Genomic DNA, 24,605 nt, shown 5'->3' on the forward strand with positions numbered 1-24,605 from the left:
AGGGGCGCGCAGGGACCGCCCTCGCCGAATCTCCCGCGTCTCTCCAGCTGCTGCGCCGGCGTGCCGCCTAAGCTCCTCCACCCCCGTCGAAGAGGTGGTGCGGGCCGAGATGGCGGCGCCCGTCCTGAGGCGAGGATTGCAGGTTGCGCTTCGGAGCTGGGCTGCGGCAGGTGGGTGTGGGCTGTGGGGCTGCCAGGCGGGTCTTTCGGGGACTGAGCTCCAGGGACCCCGAGCGCAGCGCAGGGGAGGTCTGAGTGAGGCCAGGCTGCGCCCCGGAATGTGTTCTCCATGCCCTCAGGTGTTGGAGCACATGGGCGTCAGGCTTGCAGCAGCCTCCTCGCTTGACCTTCCTGCGCCTGAGTCTGAACGAGGCTGCCCGAGTTTAAACGACTTTCGTGTCACTACAGCCTTTGCCATTTTATGTGTGAGAGTTTTTTCCCCTAGGGTTTCAGGGTTAGCTGCCAGAGAATTCATCCAGCGCTGCGAGGATTCATGGTTATCAATGGAGCCCTGAGGTCACTTCTGGGGCAGCTTTTTGTTTTGTGGCAAAAGGATTCCTGCACTGCAGGGGGTTGGACTAGATGACCCTTAATGATCTTTCGCCACCTCTACGGTTCTGTGATTCCATGACCCCCCATCGTTTTACCACGTTGACCTTTTATGTAAGGGTACGGCTAACCTTTTGGTGTGAGAGCCACATTCATTTGGCCAGCCTTTTTGAGAGTTAGCCAAAGTGCTCTTGTATATATTTCAGCCAGCTGAGAAGGAGGGTTATCTCTCTCTCCTCTGGTCAAATGATCTATCTGTTGACTGCTTGGCATTTCCATCAAGGCTCTTGGTTGCCCTCCCTCCCTCCTTGCGCTCTCTCTCTCACACACACTCTCTCTCTGTGTAGTACACACATATATACATATATGCTGTCATTGCCAAAATCACTGGGAACCTGAAGGTTAGAAAAATGTGCTTGGGGTTATTATGCCCTTCCTTTTTTACATCAATAGCATAGTGACTGTGGCCAACAAATATATATTTTGGCTGCTCATTTTATACTTTTGCCAACATGGTGCCCTCCAGATGTGCTGGCTGGAGCTGATGGGAGCTGGAGTTCAACAACATCTGGAGGGCATCATGTTGACAAGGGCTATTTTCTTCTTGTACACATAAAACTATAAACCCATCATCATGTAGCCTCCATTGGGAGATTTGTAGTGCTGCATTATAATCCTGGATTTGCATAGAGTCAGAGCTAAATCCCTGTTGGAGGACTTTTGTACAGCAAGAAGGCAAGAGACACAGAAAGGGGGGGGGGAGGAAATAGCTGTTTTCAACTTCACCCTCTTCCATTCCTTAACTGCTTCCTGAGAGAAAAGATGTGGTATCCTCAAACATTCTGTAATACCTTTCCACAATGTATTTCCCTCTAGGGTTGAAGATGAAAGCTGGAGTTTTCCCATTCCCCACTTCCCTTGAACAAATTACAGAAAGGTAGCCGTGTTGGTCTGCCATAGTCAAAACAAAAATTTTTTTTCCTTCCAGTAGCACCTTAAAGACCAACTAAGTTAGTTCTTGGTATGAGCTTTCGTGTGCATGCACACTTCTGAAGTGTATCTGAAGAAGTGTGCATGCACACGAAAGCTCATACCAAGAACTAACTTAGTTGGTCTTTAAGGTGCTACTGGAAGGAAAAAAAATTTTTGTTTTGCCCTTGAACAAAGTGAGCCTTTGTTTTAACCCCTACTCTGGTTTGGTTTTGAATTTGTAGTGCAATAAACGTATCAAACATCTAAGATGTCAGAATGACATTGAGTGCAAGCATTCAAATTCTACATTTTGAGTTTGGAGTTTGACCACCTCAGACATGTTGTCAAAATGTCCAGGAAAAGCCAGTGCAGTGTGATATCTTAAGCAATGAGACATTGGAATTATGGTTGTTGGGCTTGCTCAGGGGCACATTTTGTGTTTCAGCAATGAGCCCTATCTTGACTCCTGCATTCAAATTTAATGGGGGAATGGGAAAATGTGCTGTTGGAATGAAGTTGGGTTGCCCAGTCAGGTTTATGGTTACAAATCTCATTTGACTCCTTTGCATTAGTCTGACCCCCCTTGCACACTAAAGAGGACCATGTGAGCAAGGACAAGTACATTGTCCGGCACTAGATTTATTTATGAAGGCAGCATACTTCCTACTCTATGATCCTAAAATATATACCTAGACCATTTTTTAATCAGGTGGTTTGAGGGTGTGGGGCAACTGTAGGCTTCTTCAACCTCACCAAGGCTAAACAGCCCCCTCTCTATTGACTGTGAAAAGCTAGCAGGGAGGGAGCAACCTGCTGGGCCAGGAGGCGATTAATGCTTCCTTGCAAGAGGGGGTGGTCCCTGCCTGTTTGAAGGAGGCAGTGGTAAAACTACTCTTCAAGAAACCCTCCCTGGGTTCAGAAAATCTAAATACTGTAACTACCCGCCAGTTGCCAATCTCTTCTTCTTGGGCAAGGTTCTTGAGCATGACCTGGTCATAGACCAGATCCAGGTACTCTTGGAGGAAACTGATTTTAGACCCATTTCAGTTGGGCTTTAGACACGGTTTTGACACCGGAACTACTTTGATCGCCCTATATGGTAACCAATGTTGAGAGAGAGAGACAGGGGAAATGTGTCCTTGTTAATTCTCAGCCTCTCAGCAGCTTTCAGTATCATCGACCGTGGTATGTTTCTGGAGCAGCTGTCCAGAAGGGGTAGGTGGCACAGCTTTGCTGTGGTTCCACTCCTAATTGGATGGTCATTTCCAGAGGGTCATGCCTGGGGAGTGCTCTGGCCCCGTGAAGCCTTCCTTGTGGAGTTTGTCAGGGTTCATAATTATCCCCCATGCTGTTTAACATATAACATTCACTTGGAATGCTGGAATAAATACTTTAGTCTTGGCAGTACAAAGATTTTGCATTAACTCTAGGCATATGGATTTCAGATTCCACTTTTGCGTTCCTTGAAAGGAACTAGCATTTCACCTTTTAATCAGCACCTTTTAGATGGGGAATCATGTTTATGTACTCCTGTTAATAACAAGGCAATATGCAATGAATTATAAGATCAGCCTGTGTTTTATGGAGGTCTGATTTATGATGTAGTGGCAGGACACCCCCTAAAGCCATATTCAGTGAAGCTGACAGGGAGATCAGAGTTCTCAGTTCTACAGTGTTTGGATTCCAAAGCATGATGGCAATTTATTGCATTTAATTTAGAGAACTGAATGTTTAAAAAAGAAGGTGACTAATAAAATGTGCATTTAGAGAAATGAAACCTTTCTAAATGATAGTGCTTATATATTGCTATTGACTCTCTTTTTATTAGGTAGAAGATGTATTCTTTCAGCAGCATATGTGGACAGTTCAACATGGGAACAAAGAGAAAAAGATCAGCAGAGCCTGGGTAAGGAAATACTTTGGAGTCTAAAATAATGATGAACTATTGTCTAAATCAGGGCAGTCCAGCTGTTCATACCAAGTGGGCTGCAAGAGTACTTGGACACAGAATCTGCAGGTCACACACTGCCTTGTCGTGCAGGGTGGGGGCAGCAAAGCCAAAATTTGACTGCTCCCCAGCCCTCATGCTGCCTTCCCAAAGCCAGATAAGAGAGTCGCTGGACTTTGGGAAGGAAGCACCTGGCTCTGGCACGGTCCTAAATCTGGGAAAGTGCTAACTAGGCTTTGGGAAGGAGGTGGGAGGACTCTAGGGCATTGTCAGATCCCTCATGCCTCCTTCCCAAAGCCTAGCACCTCACTTCACTGGTTTTGGCAAGGCGGTGTGAGGGCTGGGGTGGGAGCGTAGTGTCAAATGTTGCTATGGGCCGCCCAAAAGGCCCTGTAAATTCACATTCGTTAGTGGTCTTCACCAGGTTTTCCCAGAGCAAGACACCTGAGTTGTTGAGGGTGAGGTATGTGAGAAAAAAGTGGAGAACTGTCGAGACATTAAATTCTGGAATAGAAGTTACCGTATTTTTTGCTCTATAAGACGCACCAGACCATAAGACGCACCTAGTTTTTGGAGGAGGAAAACAAGAAAAAGAATATTCTGAATCTCAGAAGCCAGAACAGCAAGAGGGATCGCTGTGCAGTGAAAGCAGCAATCCCTCTTGCTGTTCTGGCTTCTGGGATAGCTGCACAACCTGCATTCGCTCCATAAGACGCACACACATTTCCCCTTACTTTTTAGGAGAGGAAAAAGTGAGTCTTATAGAGCAAAAAATATGGTATGTTAGCCCTTGGCTCTATCTGCACTATATGTTTAAAGTAGTATCGTATATCTTTCAGGAGGCATGGCTTCCCCCAGGGAAAGTGTGTTCAGGGTGCTGAGAGGAGACCCCTATTCTGCTCACAGTTACCATTCCCAGAGTTCCTTTGGAAGAGGGATTGATTGTTAAAAAACTCTGGGAATGGTAACTCTGTGAGAGGAATAGGGGTCTCCTAACAACTCTCAGGACCCTTAACAAGCTACAGTTCACAGACTGTTTAAAGTGGTTTGAATCTGCTTTAAATGTACAGTGTAGATGCGGCCTTTGTGGTTGCAGAATCCAAAAGCCTTTCAAAGCAGAACGGGGGCTGCTATTGCAAATGGCGTTTCTATGGAAGTTATTTCTCCTCTTTCCCATAACATGTAACATAACTTTTCCCCATGGTTCTATCATGGCATCCCACATCCCAGCTCCTCATCAATGGCTATGCCCTTGATACTGGGCAGTCAAATCCCACAGGATCCTGGACAGTCAAATCCCACAGGATTATTTGTGATACTGGACAGTCAAATCCCACAGGATTAATGCTAAAAGATGATGCATTAATCAATGATTTAGGCAGGAAGAAATAACTTTGAAGGAAAAATGGGCAGAATCCAAGTCAGGATTCTGAATGGACAGAAGGTCAAAGAAATAGAGACTGGGATAAATACCGTATTTTTTGCACCTTAACACTCACTTTTTTCCTCCTAGAAAGTAAGGAGAAATGCCTGTGCGTGTTATGGAGTGAATGCCTGCGGGTGGCGGGGGGGATCTGCTGCAGTCGTGAGCAGAGGATCCATGGTTCCCCTTCCTTTCCTCCTCCATGGTTACAAAGCATGGATCCACATGGATCCTCACGATTTTTGCATTGGGCTACTCCAAACTCACTGTCAGATCACATGTCTGTGGCCACAGCATGAACCACAAAAATCATATATCCACTATTTCGTTTAGAATATTTTTTTTCTTGTTTTCCTCCTCTAAAAACTACGTGCGTGTTATGGTCTGGTGCATGTTATAGAGCGAAAAATACGGTAATTGGATGTGGAATGTAACAATTCCTGTCTGTATTCAGCTGAAAAAATCTGGGCTTTTCAGTTTGCAAACTGCAATCTTGCATTATCTGTTATTTGATCACAAGATGGCAGTGCTGTCTTTGCAGATGATGGCAACTCTCAATCAAGGGATGCATTAGTTTTGCAACAATGGTCACTCAGAGAAGCATTACAATGCACATGATGGAGATAATCTCTCTGTAAGGGGGAAATGTTGGTGCTGTGTGATGTACACAAGTGTGGATGTTGCTGGGGCTTCCCATTTTCAGGAGCTGCTCTGCATTTTCTCCTGTGGCTGGGTGGGGGAGTCACGCATGAAGTGCCCCTGTTGTGGATGAGTCTTCCCTTAGCACCATTTAAAGGCTCTATTGTTCACAGCCATAGCAGTTGAAGCCTGGATTTACCACTCTTTTAAAAAGAACATTAAAATGGGTTGTGGTTCTGAAACACCTTTGTGGTTACACAGCAGGTTGATTAATTTCGAAAAGGGAAAGAATGCAAGCATTAATCATGGGATTGTTCCAGGGCTCGGTGTCGACAAAGGGGATGGAATATGCAGAAAAAGGTGCAGAAATGGACAAACAAAAGGCTAGAACAATTCTTAGGCTATGAAAGATTGAAATGTTTGGGGTTTTTTTAGTCTAATAAAAAAGAAAAATGCAAGTATTGAAGGGTGGGGATGGAAACTCGTAAAGACACACTTTTTTGCCCAAGGTTTCCCTGATCCTTAAGTTAGGACCTTGTTTTTTTAAAAAAATTGTTTGAATTCCTGATTTTATAAAGCTTTACAATACTGTTTTACAAGTTTTATGTTGTGTTTCTTTGTTTTGATTTTTTTTATTGTTCTTACGTTATACAATGTTTAGAGGTTTTAAAAATATTAAGCAGTTTATAAATGCTTTCAAGTGAATAAAGCAAGCTTCATGAAATTAATGCACGATGTGGAAAAAGTGGAGAAAAAGAGGTTTTTCTCCCTCCTTCATAATACAGTCATACCTTGGGTTACAGACGCTTCAGGTTGTGTGATTTCGGGTTGCGCACCGCACAAAACCCGGAATGACCAGAACGGGTTACTTCCGGGTTTTGGCACATGCGCAGAAGCACCGAATCGCGACCCACACGTGCACAGACGAGGTGCTGCAGGTTGTGAACTCCATGGGTTGTGAACGTGTTTCTCGCATGGATCATGTTCGCGACCCGAGCGTCCACTGTATCAGACCCTGGGGTCATCCAGTGAAACTGAATGGAGGGAGAGTCAGGATGGGGGGGGGGAGGAAATAGTTTTTCACAGACACAAGGATATAGTTGCCAATGTGGATGGCTTTAAAAGAGAATTAGACACATTTATGGAGGATAAGGCTATTTGTCGCTACTGACCACCATGGCTATGTTCTGCTTTCATGGTGAGAGGCTTCTGAATGCCAGTTGCAGGAAACTGCAAGAGGGGAGAGTGCTTTTGAGCTCAGGTCTTGCTTTTGAGCTCCTCATAGACATCTGGTTGGCCACTGTGAAGAAAGGATGCTTTATTAGATGGGCCATTGGCTGTCAACAGCTACTAGTTATATGCTTTCTCCAGAATCAGATGCTGATGCAGCATACAGGTAGAAGGGGGGCGACAAAGGGAGGTGTCTGTTGCCCTTATGTTTTGTGTTCCTGTAGGCATTTGGTTGGCCACTATGGGAAATGGGATGCTGGGCTAGATAGGCCATTTTGTCTGTTCCAGCAGGGTTCTTCTTTACTTCTTAATGGGGTGAGGGCTGTGCCCCTTTGCCAAGCACTGGTGCCAACTCTAAGGGGCCCACAGATTTATTTTTTGTGTGGGTGCTAACCTCCCAGACAACATGCAGGGCCTTGCGAAGCCTCCAACGTAATATCTGGTAGAAAACCAGAAGCTGCATTGAAGGTCGCACGAGGCGTCGGACGTGACTTATGAAAATCCCATTATTTGTCTAAACCGCAGGAGAAATTTACTGCTTAACAGTGGTTTTTTGAATGCCATATGAGGATACTGACATATTGAAATACTGAATGCCATATGAGAGTACTGACATCCTTAAGGAGACTGCCTGCAATCTACAGTACCTCTTTGTGCTAGTGGTTTTTCCTCCTGTCCATTAGAAACTAAACTTGAGACCACTGATTTATTTCAAAGAGGATACCAAGCAGCTATTATACAATAACCTTCCATTGATTGGTGCTGACCTGAGCCAGATTTGAACCAGCAGTTTTGGGAGTTGAAAAGCTTTATTCCTAGTTACAAGTCCCTTGAGTCACCCATTTATAGGGACTGGGAATTTTAATCTCTACAGACAGTGGTAAAGCAAATTTCATCAATAGGCAATCTTAGATCTCATTATTTTGGAAGGTTATGCTTAGTTGTTGGATGGATGTCACTCTGAATTTAGAATTAATTATGGTTTTCTTTGGCTGATTCATGAGATTTCCATTCCACTTTCAGTAATTTGGGCTTTGTAGAAGGACAATATATATCTTTTGTACACCATAGGTAATATAGACACCAGACAAAGATTGACAATTTTCTCCTAACAACCCACACTGAAAAGGGGAGATTGGAAACTAGCCAATAACTGTTCAACCCAGAGGTGCCCGAAGTCTCTTTTTAGTAAGTTTTTCTCCCTAGCCCTTAAAACAGTGTTTATCAAACTTGTTGGACTATAACTCCCATCATTCCTGACTACTGGTCCTGCTAGCTTAGGATGATGGGAGTTGTAGTCCAACAACAGCTGGGGACCCAAGTTTGAGAAAAACAGTGCCTTAAAGGAAATACTATTTGCCTTCTGTACCCAGGGCATCTGTAATCTTGCTATACTGATAAAGAACTGATCCAGCTAAATTAAGAGTTTGCCACTTACCATCTGATTAGAATAGTCTTGCTCATATTGGGAACAGACGCTTAACCAATGTGGCCAAGTGTCGTCCAGTCTCAAATCTTCCATTCTTGGGCAAGGTGATCGAGCGGGTGGTCGCTGAACAACTCCAGCCTGGAGGATGCGGACCATTTGGATCCCTTCCAATCGGGATTCAGGCCTCATCATGGGACTGAAACTGTCTTGGTCACACTGGTCAATGATCTCTGCGGGCCAGGGACCAAGGTGAAAGCTGTTTCCTGGTCCTGCTGGATCTGTCAACGGCCTTTGACACCATTGATCATGACATCCTTCTGAACCGCCTAGAGGAGCTGGGAGCTGGGGTCACTGTTATACAGTGGTTACACTCCTTCCTTCCTGTTCAGAAAGTGGTGTTGGGGGGATGAGTGTTCAGACCCCTGGGGTCTCACTTGTGGGGTGCCTCAGGGCTCCATCCTCTCCCCCGTGCTTTTTAACATCTATATGAAGCCGCTGGGAGAGATCATCAGGGGGTTGGGCATTCAACAGTATGGAGATGATAACCAGCTCTATCTCTCCTTCAAATCTGAACCAGTGAAGGCAATAAAGGTCCTGTGTGAGTGTCTGGAGGATGGATGGCGGTTAACAGATTGAGGTTAAATCCTGACAAGACAGAAATACTGTTTTGGGGGGACAGGGAGCGGGCAGGTATGGGGGACTCCCTAGTCCTGAATGAGGTGATTGTGCTCCTGAAGGACCAGGTATGCAGCCTGGGAGTCATTTTGGACTCAGCTGTCCATGGAGGTGCAGGTCAATTCTGTGTCCAGGGCAGCTGTCTACCAGCTCCATCTGTTACGCCGGCTGAGACCATACCTGCCTGCAGACTGTCTCGCCAGAGTGGTACATACACCCCACGTAGAGTGCATTGCTGTGCAATGCACTCTATGTGGGGCTACCTTTGAAGGTGACCTGGAAACTACAACTAATCCGGAATGCAGCAGTTAGACTAGTGACTGGGAGTGGCCGCCGGAACCATATAACACAGGTCCTAAAGGATCTTTACTGGCTTCCAGTGTACTTCTGAGCACAATTCAAAGAGTTGATGCTGACCTTTAAAGCCCCAAAAGGCCCTCAGCCCAGTATACCTGAAGGAGCATTTCCTGCCCCATTGTTCAGCCTGGACACTGAGGTCCTCCTCTGAAGGTCTTCTGCTGGTTCTCTCACTGCAAGAAGCAAGGTTACAGGGAACCAGGCAGAGGGCCTTCTCTGGGAAAACCAGCCAGATGGGCAGGGTATAAATAATAAAATTATTATTGTTGTTCTTGTTGTTGTTGTTGTTGTTATCTGACACATGAGACTCAATTTGACTAAATGACAACTAGAGTTTAAAATATTAAATAACAAGCTGCACAGAGTACATACGATGAATCAAGGGAAAGTCCTGTCTTTTTTGCAGGAGTGCTGCAAGTGTATAAAAGAGGCAAATGCAAAATGAATTATTCATTTCTTTCCCAGTAGTGAAACAGTAATTGAAGCTTTGCTGGCAGAACTGCTACTCTGTTCAGTTAACCTGATTTCTACTACCTGTTTTTGAAGCATTTCACGATGGGGCTGATGAATGTGTGTCAGCAGAGCATGCTTTATACTGGAGCAAAAGCTCTGGCAAAGATTTCCAAGTACTTTGTGAAGACATCAGACTACATCAGGAAAAACTTTTGAGCTGTTCGACAGTGGCATTATCTCCCTTGGGAGGTTGTGGACTCTTCTTCCTTGGAGGCTATTAAGCAGAGCTTGGACAGTCATTTGTTATGGATGCTTTAGCTGAGATTGCTGCATTGAAGGGGGTTGGACCAGATTATCTATGATTCTACCAAAGAAAGAATCTTGTGCACCAATGATTAGCATGACGAAGCTGTATTGCAGGGGTGGGGAACCTGTTACTCTCCTGATGTTGCTGGACCATAACTCCCATCATCCCTGACCATTGGCCATGCTGGCTGGGGTTGATGGAAACTGGAGTCCAATATCATCCAGAAGACCACAGGTTGCCCATCCCTGCTCTAGTAGGGCTTACTGTGTGGGAGGTGTGAGAGCCTTTAGCCCTCCTGATGTTGCTGAACTACAAAGCCCATCAGCCCCAGCAAGAATGGCTTATGAGATTATGAGAGTGGTAGTTCAACAGCATTTGCCCAAGGGGTTTGAAAGTTCAGAAATAGAAAATCAGAAGTCTACATCTGGAATAAATTGTGCAGATTCAGTTTTCATTCTGATAATTTCGGAACATACATGTTTCAAGTCTGTGTCCAATTCAAAAGCCATAGTTCTAGTTTATGCAGCTTTACGCTGTGTTTCTATAGCAAGGTTTTCCAGACTTGGACTACAACTCCCATCATCCCTAGCTAGCAGGACCAGTGGTCAGGGATGATGGGAACTGTAGTCCACAGACAGCTGGAGACCCAAGTTTGAGAAAGCCTGGCGTAGAGCTATGGTTGTAGGAAGAAAGGCTAACTTCCATGTCCACGGTTCCCTGAGAAGGCAGTGCTAACTTTTGATGAGTAGGCTAGCAGCAAATCCTATGGCTGGAATGAGGAGAAGTTATTACATTTCAATGGCTGATATTTAAAAATGGAGGCTTACATTAAATGCTTTTATCTGTCTTTTAGTCCAGATCACTGAGTAACTTTGTTTATACTCCTTTGGGTTTTTTTTCCTTCTCTAAAAGGATTAGTGATAATTGAAGATTTTTTGTTTTCTTTCTACAGTTGAACTAGCCACTCTGATGGACAGAACCTATGAAAGAAAGCTTCCTGTCAGCTCCTTAACTGTATCCCGGGTAAGAATGCAAACTCCAGTTTGGCTAAAAATGAAAGCCACAATACCCCCAACCCTCGCTAAAAAGCCCCTAGTCAGATATAACCTCTTTTCTTCCAGGAGATCTTGAACTGAAATATTTTTTGCTGCATATGCTATACTGTGATCTAAAGTTACTGAGTTAGTATTGTGCTGAGGGCACAATGATAGTCATTTAAAGCCCTGAGATGAGTTGAGATGATTTGCCTCAGTGTGATGTGCCTTCTTTCTAATCTCTCTTCTCAAGCTTTGTTATTACTTTTTAATCTACATTATTTGTCTCACTATTGAGCTGACCTTCTTTGGCTATAACGCTAATGCTTTGTAGTACAAGCTCTACTTCTTAACTCCCCCAGGCCTAGAGATAAGATTCCAAGTTCTAAAGTGTCAATAAAGTATTGCTGGCATGTGGAGGTCATGCATGTCAATATAGCATCAAGGCAATCAACTAAATTGGATTTTGAAAAAGAAAGAAAGATAAGACTGCCTGGAAAAGAACATTGTAGCCGTACTAGGCCAGATGTTCTTGTAGTGTCCAGATGTGGAAACATGAGGACACGTGATGGTTATTAATTATTTGTATTCATATTAAAGTGTACTGGGCATTCTACAACTAATAGCTTATCAAACTAGTAGCCTGATACAATATTCCATTCCCTGTCTTTCAATCCCAGCCTCTGGTGGGTTACATTTTTTTATTTGTAGTCATATACAACCCACACTTCACCACACAGTCCCAGACAGAGATGCCAGGTTCCATGTGACAATATGGGGGGGGGGGAGACTCTTCGTATTTTTGTGACATCACACATGTGACATTGGGCGGAGGCTGCGGGCCCTGGGGTGGCCCTCCACCACTGCGGGGAGGCCTGGTGGGTTCCTGCCCCTCAAGATTGGGGGGGCTCAGCCCTGTCCCTGCTTACTTTGGGAGGGCCCTCAGCCCCGTAGAGTTGGGGCCTATGGTCCCAGAGAGGGTTACATGTTGCTCAATTCAAATAAAATGTTCTGCATAAACATTACTAGACCACAGATTAGAGAATCAGTTGGAAATAACTACAGCACTGCAATGGGAAGGATATTCTGGTCTCGTCCTCCACCTACAAAGGCCTGGACTAAAATGTGCATCTTGACCTTTTTTTGAAATCTATACAACGATGAGGTCAGATGAAAAGACAATTTTTGGTTCAAGATGCACCCCCAACTCAAGCTATCGACCTGATTACTCCAGGGGAGTACATCCTGTCAAGAAAAGGTTGTCTGCTCACTTCCTGGACCCCAAAGCCCACAACACTCAGCACCTCCAGCTTGTCTGCATTCAGTTTCAGTTTAATGGCCCAGACTCTGCCCATTACCACCTCAAGGCAGCAGCCCAGCTTCTCAACCGCCTCTCCTGATTCACATGGCATTGAGAGATAAAGTAGTGTGTCATCAGTGGGATCCCAAAACCCCTGATGACATTCCCAACAGCCTCATATAGATGTTGAATAACATGGGGAACAAGATCGACCTCTGTGGGACACCACAAGTTAACTCACATGCTGTCAAGTAATAGTTTCTAGTTGCTATGGTCTCATATATAGAAATGAAACCACTGCAGTGCAGGCCCCTCAAAAAAATCAACTATCATTCCCCCAGACCTCTCCCTACAAAGATCGGTTTGGATGCTATATCTGGGCCTGAACCTGTTTTGAAAAGTGTCCAGATAAATTGTGGAATGTCTTAAAATAGGCAACCTGTGATATTATATGATAGGAGCACAACCTTGTATCAGGGTCAGGCTGTTTATCCAGCTTGGCCAGGATTGTCTACTTTATTTTGGACTCAAACTCCCATCAGCCACAGCCAGATAACCAGTGGTCATGGATGATGGGAGTTGTAGTCTGCAAAAATCTTGGGAGCTATCAGTTTCCTGTTTCTGATCTATTCTGTGTTTGGCAGTGACTTTTCAGGGTCACAGGCAGAACCTTGCACATTGTATGCTTCCTGATTCTTTTCACCTGAGACTCAGTTGATTGAAACGGGGTCCTTCTGAAAATGAAGTTGCTCTACCAACAGCTGTGCTTTTTCTTCATGGAGGAAAAATGAACTATATTAATACTGTTGATACTTCTGTTTTCAATTAGTATGTTTGTCCTATCCTCCTTTTAAAAATGGCTTATGTCGTTGGCCATAACGAAAGCTGGTGGAAGAAAGTTCCATAGGCCAGCTAAGTGTGTTGTGAAAAAAGCATTTCATTTAAAACCAGAGCAGCACATGCTGTTTGTTCATTTAATTGGGTGTTTTTCTCCAATTCCGGTACCACATCAAAGAGAAAGCAGCTGCTTCCATTTGGCTTCTTCCAGTTCACCGATAATTATACATAGCTCAATATACTGCATTCATGTGGAACCGGACATGTGTCCTTAATCCCCAAAGTTGAGAGAATGGATGATTGCTCTTCAGTGACATCCAAGGACTTAAGAGTGGGTAGCTCTTTCCCTCCTCCTGACAGATACTGGAAAATAGGGATCCACCAGCCCAGTAAGATTTCACCATATAGAACTTTTCCGATCACGGTGCTGTAGTGATAGGAGAAGCTACACCTGCTACAGCTTAGAAGCTTGGTTGTAAGTTGCTTTGGGTTGCCTTGGGCAACATAAAGTGACAAACAAATTTGACAAACAACAACAACAACAACAATAATGATGATGATGATGATGATGATAATAATAATAATAATAATAATAATAATAATAATAATAATTAATTAGTAGTAGTTGTTGTTCAGCTCTCTCAGGAGCTTCCATTGCCTTTGATGAAGTCCTGCTGTGCTCCCTCCTAGGCTTCCCAGTGTTTCATGTTTCACTATGTCCTAGAAATGAGGAACGACCTGGGGTTTCTGAAGGAAATGATAAATGAAAACATGAAAGGTAGACTTGATAATGATGCTTTCTGATGGTGCTACATGCACTTTGCATTTTTTGAAAAAAGGAAAAAAATTCTGTGACGTTACCAAAAAATGTGAAGTCCTGTGAGCTGCATAGATTATGCAAATTAAGCAAGTTTTGCATACTTCAACTGTTTTACATAATATGTTTTTTGCTTTTGCTTGAAGAAAGGTTGAAGGAACTATGCAATATATTGGAGCCCTACCCGATGGTCCCTGGATGTCCTACTCAAGCTTAATCTCCCAAGATTTTGCCAGCCATTGTTCCCTTTCAGTATTACTGTGTATTTTGAGCCTATCTTCATAAATGTACAATCTTAAAAAAAACATAGATGGGCATCCATATAAATTTAACAACCAGATAAATAATGTGGAGTTGTTCCCTCTATTTCTGATGTTCAGACGTCTGTGCCGTTGCATGACACCTGTTCTGCACTGCACAAGATAGAGGCATTAGCAAATTTGGGGGAACCCCAAAGTTTGTAGAAGTACAAATATTTTGGGGGGAGGGCTAAGAGAGGTGAAGCCCAGAAACAGGCCATTGAGGACTGCTGACTGACAGTTGCAAGGTGCGGGCAGGAAAACAGGTGGAACGGGGAATAGAATTGAGTAACCTAGTTAGAACTGGTTTGTAAATGGCTTGCCATATGTCCCAATTGTAATTGACTGTGTTCAGTACAATCATATGATGTTCCACTTACCTGGCAAGCGATTGGAACTTTAATGTTCTTCAGTTGCAAATCGTAACACTTGTTGAACCATTCACAAAACTAGTTAGGTTTGCACCATTCTGCGCTCTGAGCTGATCATCTTTTTCTCCTTCAGTTTATAGACAACATTACTTCACGTGAACAAGTGGATCAAGCTGAGTATTATCTTTACAAGTAAGCAACCTTTTTGGTTTCCAAACTTTGATTTATGAGATAAAGAAATCAAGGTTATTGAATATATTATTTGCATCAAGCTGTTGGTTGGGGACAGTTAGGTGTTACTTGTAATTATATTGCAGTTCATCAATCAATAGGTGACCAAGGATCCATAAATGCATTAACCAGCTCAGCCCTGGAGAGTAAACCTTTTACTCTGATGAGAAAATAGGAACAGGAAAAGCCCTCACTGTTCTTATGCACCTGGAGAAGTGTGAGGATTCTCCATGATGCCGCATTGACTTTAGAAGCATGGGAGAATGTCAGGGACCCTCTCTGATGCTGCAGTAAGCGTTACAGAAACTTGGAAAGCTATTAGACTTCTTGCTGCTGCCTGGTAGTTTGAAGCTTAGCAAGGTGGGTTTGAACTCCTGCCCTTCTTCACAGTTGTCCTGAGTTTCAAGCTCCGCATGATGTCAGAGGGCCCTGTCCCCTCCGGAAGTGGGCTGGGGGGCCACGGCAAGAATGCTTGCTGCCAAATCCAGTGAAGCTATGTTGACAGGGGCCAATATGGGGTGTAATGATGTGCCTTTCTGCTGTTTGTATGGTAACCTCTAGACTCATTGACTGCTAGATTTGTACACTGAACAGTCTCACCTTGCTAGGTGTGCTTGGGGTTGTGGTATGGTAATGTTGAATGCAAATGTGGCAAAATGTTGCTTAGCATTATTGATGTTTTTATTCTGACTTGTCTGCAAAGAGTTCAGGGCAGCATATGTGGTTCACTTCAATTTTAGCCATACAATAACCCTCCAAGTTAGGTGAGGCTGGCAGACCATGATGGTGGCGACATTCATGGCTGAGTGGGAAGCCCTAACTCCTACACCAAAATGGCTCTCTCTGTAGCACTTTTTATACCAATTATGCAGCCCAGTCCTGTGCATATTTACCTAGAAGTAGGACTATTTGTTTAATTGGTTTGCTCCCAGATAAGTATGCGTGGGATTGAAGCCTTAATGGATCAGGTGTGTTACAGCCATCATCATTTTATGTTCTGACAACACTGCTTTGAGGTAGACTGCTGTTATTCCCATTTTACGTAAAGTGAACCATGGTAGCAAAAGATGGTACTTTCTTAAGACCAAAGGCTGATTATGTGATTTTAAGTTGCATTTTGGAAATGGTACTCAAGTCAAACTCTCTTTTCATTATACAGTGTTGAAACTCATGTATGATTTCAAATGTAAAACTAGTTAACTACAACCAGCAAAGGTAGTTCCTTCCAAGTTCTCCCTTCATTAAGAATCTGGTACATCTGATTTAGCCGCACACATTTATTTCCTGCAGATTACCAATCGCATTTGGACTTTTGAGGGAGGTCCATGGGCGCCAGTAACAAAAACACTGATTTGTGTTTTGGGGGTGACATAACACAAAATGGCTGCCACATCTAAAATAACAGAAAAGGATTCAGGAACACAAAATGGTGCCGGCATGCCTGCCCCTTCAGTCTCCCCTCCCCCCCAAAAGAAACAAAAGGCACACATATCAGCCACTTACAGAGAGAGGCTCTTTCCCTCATCTCTTGTATTCAGAGTGGAAGGGAATATGAGTGTTCAGTCCTGACCTGTAATTAAATGTGGACTTGCTTAAAGCAGTGCATTAAACGTAGGAGAGTCAGAGCCAGTGCAAACAGAGACTGACCAGGAAGAGCACACAGGTTTCCCATGCATTGTAGATTTTTGAGGCAATATTTGCTGAAATGGCCTGCAGGTGCCATAGGAGGTGCTTGTGGGCACACTGGCACCAGCAGGCATCATGTTGGCGACCCTTTTGCAGCTAGAATTGTGAGTGTTTAAATAACCTTTAGTCTTGCTTTGGATACTTGGTCTACTATCCTCTGGCAGTGGACTCTTGTTGCAAAATGTAGATGTGCAACTGAACAGCTAGAACAGAGCCACCAGCTTTGCCTTGGATAAAATATGTGGAATGACATGCCTGTTCACAGCTTCTGCTTCTGCTTGGTTTTTCTCCAGGTCATAATTTAATTAAAACTGCTATTTTTGAGGTCTTGTGTGTCTTGGTGAGAGTTGAAGGCTACTTCTGGGTCTATTGCATTAATCAGAAGAACCAATAGAGAGGATTGCTGACAGAGTTCAAAAGGCAAACGCGGCTCCTTATTTGACTTTTACATATTATGAATAATTGGTTGGTCCAGTTTTATACCTATATTTTTCACTCTTATTTTTAATGGTGCAATGAGAATTCTAATAGCTTTCAGGGTGAAATGCAGGTTTCATTATCCCTTTAACCAACACTGCTAGAAGGCTTCACAGAAACCAAAGGACATAGTAACTGCCTTGTTGGCAATAGAATCATAGCATTGAAAGAGACCTCAAATACAATCCACTTCAGCCCCCTGCTCATGCAGGAAACCAATTAAAAGCAAGTGTGCATCTCTTGCTGATGACACATCTCAAAGTAGCAATATATTGGCAGTACATGAAAGGTGTTACAACTGAATCCCTGTATCCAGGGATTGAAATTAGCAGGGTGGCAGGTGCATTTTGTGTCTAAAGATTCTCCATTTGTGAGCACCTCAAAAAGTCTGGGTGCCATTTTTCGTGCCTGGCCGACACTCAAGGATTACTGAAATGTATGTGCTTTGAAGCCTCAAAGTACAGTGGTACCTCAGGTTAAGAACTTGATTCGTTCCAGAGGTCCGTTCTTAACCTGAAACTGTTCTCAACCTGAGGTACCACTTTAGCTAATGAGGCCTGCTGCTGCCGTGCCGCCGGAGCACGATTTCTGTTCTCATCCTGAAGCAAAGTTCTTAACCCGAGGTACTATTTTTGGGTTTGCGGAGTCTGTAACCTGAAGTGTCTGTAACCTGAAGCGTCTGTAACCAGAGGTACCACTGTATATGTTAAAGATAGACAACATGTTAAGAAGTTTAACAATAAAGAGTAGAGTGTTTTGAAAATTGAAGTACGGGACTGATGTTTTTATTGTAAACATCAAATTAAACATGTATTAACAATTTCTGATAAAAATGTGATTTTAACAATGTGTCTCTTATGTGAATTGCGTATTAGTTCATGCTTATCAAAGTAATAAATAAAAAAATTGCCAACCTCCACAAAATGTGGCGACTAAAGATTCTGTTTTGGTGCCCACAACTCGAGTCCCAGAAGCCATTTGGCTCCTAGCTTTTCTATCTAAGTTTCTAACACTGCCAGTATCATAAGGTCTAGTAGAGAAACTATTTCAGAAACTTAAAGAGTGCTCAGTGGACAATTGAAGAAAGGTAATATTGTAGGGTGGTATGATTTTTATTAGTTTATTAGAGAAAAAAGAACATCAAAGGACTCCCCCAACAAAATGTGATAAACTTGGAATTCCTTCCTTCCTTCCTTTTACTTAGCATGGTTTTTCTTTTTCTTTATGTTATGTGTCTCTAATAAAATGCCCATTCTGATTAGCTGATAGTTTACATTGTCTGTATATGTTGCTATAGTTGTGTTTTTTGTATATTTTAAAAAGCAATAAGAATTAATTATTAAAAAAGAACACCCAACTCACTTGGCTAAAAAAAGTACTTACACAGCTTTAAGGTAGTGACTTATTTATGTCTTACACATCACCATCCATAAATGCTTTGTTCACTTACCCTTAAAAAAAATACACAGCCCTTTTTTACTGCCAAATGTCAAAGGCTGTGTGAAAGATTAAACACGAAAGTGCTACCACTGACTCATTATTCAAAGATACCAGCATCTCGTTGGCTAGGACCTTAGATATGGACTTAATTTGCATATCGTCTTGGCATCAGAAGCATTTAATTATTGCTTCGTTCTTAGCTATCCTGCTTATGTAGGAACAGCTGGGAAATGAGGTTTAGAAGTTGTAGAAAGGTCAGCAGTAGCTGGAAAATACAGATGGCAGCCAAGATGGTACAGTAAACATGGCTGGCTCCCTGCCTAGTACAGGTAAGTAACTGCGCACAGATTTCTCTTTTTCAATGCAAGCTCTTTTGGATTGATTAGTAACCTGTAATTACCTGTTTGGTCTGTTATTTCACGGGAAAACTCATTTATGATTTTATAGCTGTCTTGCCTCACCTAAGCATGGGCAGTGAAGGGATGCTGTAAGTGGGCAGGAGGAGAGCGATGGGACCTGTGAGCACAGAGTGTAAATGAGATTTATGGAAATGATCGTGGCAAATTGGCCAAGTCTTTCGTGGGGAAGTTTGGAGGGGAAGCATCTGTGGAGCTGGGGGAGGACAAGGATATTTCATTGTCCATTACCCCCAATGTCGTGGAAATATGCCTGCTTGGAAGGGCTAATTAAGAGGCAAGCCTGAGCACCAACTGGCAAATGGGAAGATTTTCCTAAGTGCTAATTGATCCGTCTTCAGAATTTGTGAACTGCTCAGCCATCTCGGGAATAATAGTGTTTCCTCTTCGGTTTCTTTGTTTTTTGTTTTAATGCGACATATTTCCTTTTGCTTAAAAGTAGCACATTCTTCCTGAATTGTAATGTCACTGTTAAATTAGCTGTTAGTTATGATGGTACTCATTTTCCTAAACATCAAACAAAACAAAGAGAACAAAGGGTAACAGGCGCACACTTTGGGGAGCTGTGGTTGGCTGCTTTTTCCTATTTAATACACATTTAGTGTGAAACTAACTTTTTCCCACGTGCAAAATAGCTCCAAGACTCACATTGCCCAACCTGGAAAAATAAATAAATTGACAGCTCAGAGAAATTGGTGAATATTATACATGGGCCTAGCTGGTCTGTGTTTTTCAGCTTGCTTTCTCCTCTTTGCCCCCAATTCTCAGTGTCATTTTTAAAAAAAATTAAAAACTTGCATACTGCACCATTTTGAGAGAGAGAGTACAGTATAGTGTTCTGAGCTTTTGCACTTCTTTCAAGAAATGAAAGGAGAAATGCTGAGTTTTACTCAGAGTAGATCCATTGAAATTAATGAACCTAACTTAGTCATGTGGATTAATTTCATTGGATCTTCTCTGAGTGGAACTTAGCTAAATATCACCTAATTCATTTTTGTACGACAGTGGTAGTAGGAAGGGATCTATAACCTCAGAAACCAATGTGACTCCTTTTTGCAAGTCATAAAGGGCTTCAGTTAATTACCCTGCTTCCCAATGGTAATGAAATAGTAAATGCAAAAATTCTAGGCTGTTTGAAATATGCTCTAAATTCTAAATAAAATCAAAATGTGCAGAAATGTACAGCTACAGCCATGTGCCAAGGAAAAAGAAAAGTGGAGAAAGATATTTCTCAGGTTTGTATAACACAGTGCGATATTTATAGCACATACATTGCCACCTTTTCCTCAGTGGTAGTTCACTCAACTTTCTTTCTTTCTTTTTAAATGCCTGAGTTCTAAGTAGAGCAGGAAAAAGGTTATTGTTATAAATGAGGGAGAGAACATGATTTCTCTCTGTGGGATGAACTAGCCAGTGTTTTGCATGTTGTTTTGGAACAGAAAGTGCCCAGTCCAGTCTCACTTCTGCCTTGAATTACAAGCCACTGTAAAACACATGGGTGTTTAGGAATATATGATTTAGGCTCCTGATATGTGAAATACTGCTTGCTTGCTTGCTTGCTTGCTTGCTTGCTTGCTTCCCTGCAGACCCTCTTGCAGTTCTGCCGCCCTCAAAAGTTTGGGAGGGAGATGGCCGAGGACATGGCATTCTCTGTGGCAGTCCCTAAGATGTGAAATTCCTTCCCCCACAGGGTTGCACCTGGCTCCTTCTTTGTATAGTTTCTGCTGAATGCTGTCTTTTGAAACCTGAGATACATATTTTAGGACTCACTCTGTTTTACTGATTGTGAATCGTTTTAACTAATTTTAATACTGGGTTCCTATATTGTTTAAACCCCTGGGACCTCATGGTAAAAAATGGGTAAGAAATTAATTTAAAAATAATGATTTGCTTCAGTCTCTCCCCCCCCCCAAAAAAAAACACTATACTGGACACTATACTTCTGTTGATTCAGAGTAGAATAGCATTAGCTTTTTTTGTGGTGCTTCACGTTGTTGACTCATGTTAAGCTTGTGGTCCACTATGACTCCCAGATCCTTTTCACATGTACTACTAGTATGCCAGGTGCCCCCCCATCTTATATTTGTGCAGCTGTATTTGTAATAGAGCTGTATTTATCTCTGTTGTAAGTAAAATAGAAATAAAGTACCTGAAGCATATTGAACATATTAAGTGGGAGAATTAAGCACTTACTAAACTTTTGGCTGATTTGTGCCCCGTATAAATGGAAAGCAATTTTAACTGCTGCACTGTTTTGCCTGGATGCAATTGCTGAAGAAATCTGTTTAAAGCAGCCTCTGCACGACAGCGATTTTATGTGTACAGATAATTTTATGTGTACAGGAGCTGGTTCTTTTAATTACTTGTGTTACGGGAGCTGACTGATGAAGTTTCCCATTAAAATGCTTTCAGACAAGACCCACAAATTTAGCAATAAGTGTGGTTGTGCACTATGATAGTAACTCCTGGAAAGATTAAGCTACTTCTGGTTTCTTGTGTGGGAATTCTCTCATCTGGATCTTGAGCCAGCATTAAGAATTGAATGTCTCTTCTCCCAGGAGTGACTCATTCCCTTTCAAATTACCACTTGATAAATGGGGTTGTTTGGAGTAGCTCTTATTTCTCCCCTGATGGATGGTTTGTATCTAGTGACTTCACAATGACGTTATTTGGCTGTTAGTTGTTCACTCCACAAAACATTTAGAAGAAAACTTGATAGAGATAAAGTGTCTGCTGTTTTTCTGCTTTCTGGACCTAAGTCAGACCCCAGCATTTACCACAGGGGTGCCCAAACTTTTTTCAAAGTGGGCCAGATTTGATGAAGTGAACATGTGTGAGCTTTTTTTCAGATTTGCTGAGCTTTTTTTTTTATTTTTACCCCAGGACATATACTGCCACAACCGATCATGCGATAGTTCTTTATCATCTGGCTCGGAAGTACTCCTCCCCCCCCCCCCGGGCTACCTCTGTGCTGCCTTCTTAGATCTAAAGGCAGCCTTTGACAGCGTTCCTAGAAATATTCTTTGGGAGAAACTTGCGAAACAGGGCATTGATAGAAGACTCTTATGGCTCATAAGCCAGCTCCACGAAGGTACCCTTGCCAGAGTGAGATTCACTCCAGCGGGCGACCTTACAAATTCGATACCAATAAACAAGGGAGTGCGCCAAGGATGTATATTGGCTCCCTGCCTATTCAACCTATTCATCAGCGACATGCGAGCACCCCTAGTCAACTCATCTCCAAGTACACACGCGCCTAGACTAGCGGATTACCGCTGCCCACTCCTTTTATATGCGGACAACGCGGTAATTCTATCTTATACACGTGTTGGACTAAACAGAGCTCTGAAGATCTTTGCCACATATTGTCAACTCAATCAATTAACCATCAACCATGCCAAGTCCAAGATCCTGATCTTCTCCAGAAGCCGGAGATTATACAAATGGAAGCTTGGTGGGGCAAAAATAGAGCAAGTCCTAAAATTTCAATACCTAGGAGTTATTTTTCAATACAATTTGGGGTGGAAAGCTCACATTCAACACCTACTTAATAAGGCCAAAACCTTGTCATATGCGCTCCTCCGATTCTTCTTTTCGGACGGAGCTTTGCATGTTCCCTCGGCCCTAAAGGTGTTCAAGGCAAAAGTGGTTGCCGTGCTTGCTTATGCTGCCCCGCTCTGGGCCGTGATGACAGATCTCGCTCCCCTTGAGACTCTGCAAAGCCAATTCCTACGTCGGCTCCTAATGCTCCCCCTGTGCGTAAGCAACGCAGCCATGCGACTAGAATTGAAGGTCGCATCCTTAGAAACTTGCCTGTGGAAGCAAGTCTTCAATTACTGGTTATCATTGTGGCATAGATTACCAAACCATTACCTTGCCCAATGCTTATGGCGAGATGAATTCTCTAGCCTTTGGACTAGTAGAATTCATGCCAAACTCCTGAGTTATGGAATCTCTCCCTCAGATTCCCTAAAACTAGACCAAATCACTGCTCAGAGACTGATCCGCCAAAGACTGGATGACATCGATTTACAGCAAAATTATATGCTGGGGGGAGGTGTTTGTTCGCCCCAGAACATTGGTATCACTTTAACTTACTGCGTTCCATCATACCTCTCCTCCCTTTCGACTGTTGCCCATAGACTGGCCTTCACCAAAGCGAGGTTTAACGTTTTTCCCTCTAATGTCCTGAGACATAGGTTCTCAAAGGGCCAAGCCCCCGCCGTGTGCGAATGTGATAAGGTGACGTCGGAGTCGCTCCAGCACATTATGTTCACTTGCCCCTTGTTTAATGTGCCACGGGCAAATTTGTTGGGATCAATCATACAGAAACTAGAGGGTACCCCACCAAAATTCCACCTTGCCCAAATCTTGCAGGACAAGGATACCCACACAACCCTGAAGGTGGCTAGGTTCCTAGTTGCTGTCCTTTCCCAAAAGCGACACCAAGGAGCTCTACAAGCTAATTAAGGCGTAGCATGCCTTTCCATTTTATAGTATTTTATTGCTATAGTGGTGTTTTAGCGATCGTTTTTTTTCTCCTTACGGCACAAACTGTTATTTATGTGTTGTTTTTACCTGTATGGGCCTATGGCCGTAATAAATGATATTCTATTCTGCCACGGGGGCCAGATTTAATTGACTGGCGGGCCGGATTAGGCTCCCAAAACAGACTTTGGACATGCTTGATTTACTGTATTGCCCCAAATATAAGCCACACCCTTCAATAAACCGCAACTTCAAAATTAAAGGGGGGGGAAGACATTCCCCCATGCCATTTTGCCAGCGGCCTTCCCTCGCCCCACAGAGAGCAGCCCAGGAGCGCGGGGCAATGGCGCACAGCCCACCCGCAGCTCCCAAGCCTCCCGGGAGCCGTTGGGGGAAAGGGAAGGTTGTGAATATAAGCCGCACTTTAACTTTTCACTGTCAGAATTTGGGGGGGGGGAGTGCGGCTTATATTTTGGCCAATACGGTAAGTATTCCAGTCCTCAAAACGCTCCCTCCAAGTGAAGGAAAAGAGTACCAATTGCCCCTAGTCAGGGCTGGCCCAAGACTTTGCTGCCTATGGTATGATGCATAATATCCAAAGCTGGTCATATTCTTTTGGCACCTGAGACAGGAAATCCCACAAGCATCTGTCCTCATCGCTGGCAGTAGAGGTTCAATAATGATAATAATAAATTAAATGTTTTAGCAATTTGCACCCCTTTCACGATACCTACAGTCAGCTGCCCGAGGCGGCTGTCCTACTCTGCATAATAGCAGAGCTGGCTGAGTCCACTGATTCATTGATTAAGTTGATTTAGGCCAGCTCCCTTATCTATTCCACGCTGCTGTAAGACTCTGATCTCTTGAGGGATCATCCAATAGCAGCTGGTTATCAGAAATTTAATGAGAGCTTTCCCTCACCACCCAGGGTACTTTCATACCAGCAGCGTTTCACAAATGCCCAGCACACCTCTCTGGCGCATGTGCTCACTTAAAATATAGTCACCTGTGCTCACCATCTTTCTCATTTGCACCCCCCCCCCTCTCTCACACACAGACAGAGGCTGGCTCTGCTTTCTTCATTCTCCTGGTAAAGAGAGCTCCCTGGCATCTAATCCTGACTCATAGGAAGAAAGGTGTCACCAGTGCTAATAACCAAAGGAGGCAGATGGAGCTAATTGTACAACAATTTATTGTTAGAGCCCCATTACCTCCTGGGTATAATCGA

The 24,605-nt window shown here is 43.3% G+C and overlaps 1 protein-coding gene across 2 annotated transcripts in view; it reads left to right on the forward strand.

The window, feature by feature from the left end:
• The window catches only part of MRPS27 (mitochondrial ribosomal protein S27), a 56,054-nt gene that overhangs the window by 277 nt on the left and 31,172 nt on the right, over window positions 1–24,605 (forward strand). The window contains exons 1-4 of one of the 2 annotated variants that reach the window (XM_053407793.1): window positions 3–170; window positions 3,349–3,426; window positions 10,934–11,004; window positions 14,773–14,831. In XM_053407793.1, coding sequence (XP_053263768.1) covers window positions 110–170; window positions 3,349–3,426; window positions 10,934–11,004; window positions 14,773–14,831 — 269 coding nt within the window. In that variant the 5' untranslated portion in view covers window positions 3–109. Of the gene's footprint in view, window positions 1–2; window positions 171–3,348; window positions 3,427–10,933; window positions 11,005–14,772; window positions 14,832–24,605 lie in introns of those variants that run through there. The other variant, XM_053407794.1, reaches the window with a different exon arrangement.

Source organism: Podarcis raffonei, chromosome 11, assembly GCF_027172205.1.
Source record: "Podarcis raffonei isolate rPodRaf1 chromosome 11, rPodRaf1.pri, whole genome shotgun sequence".
NCBI lineage: Eukaryota > Metazoa > Chordata > Lepidosauria > Squamata > Lacertidae > Podarcis > Podarcis raffonei.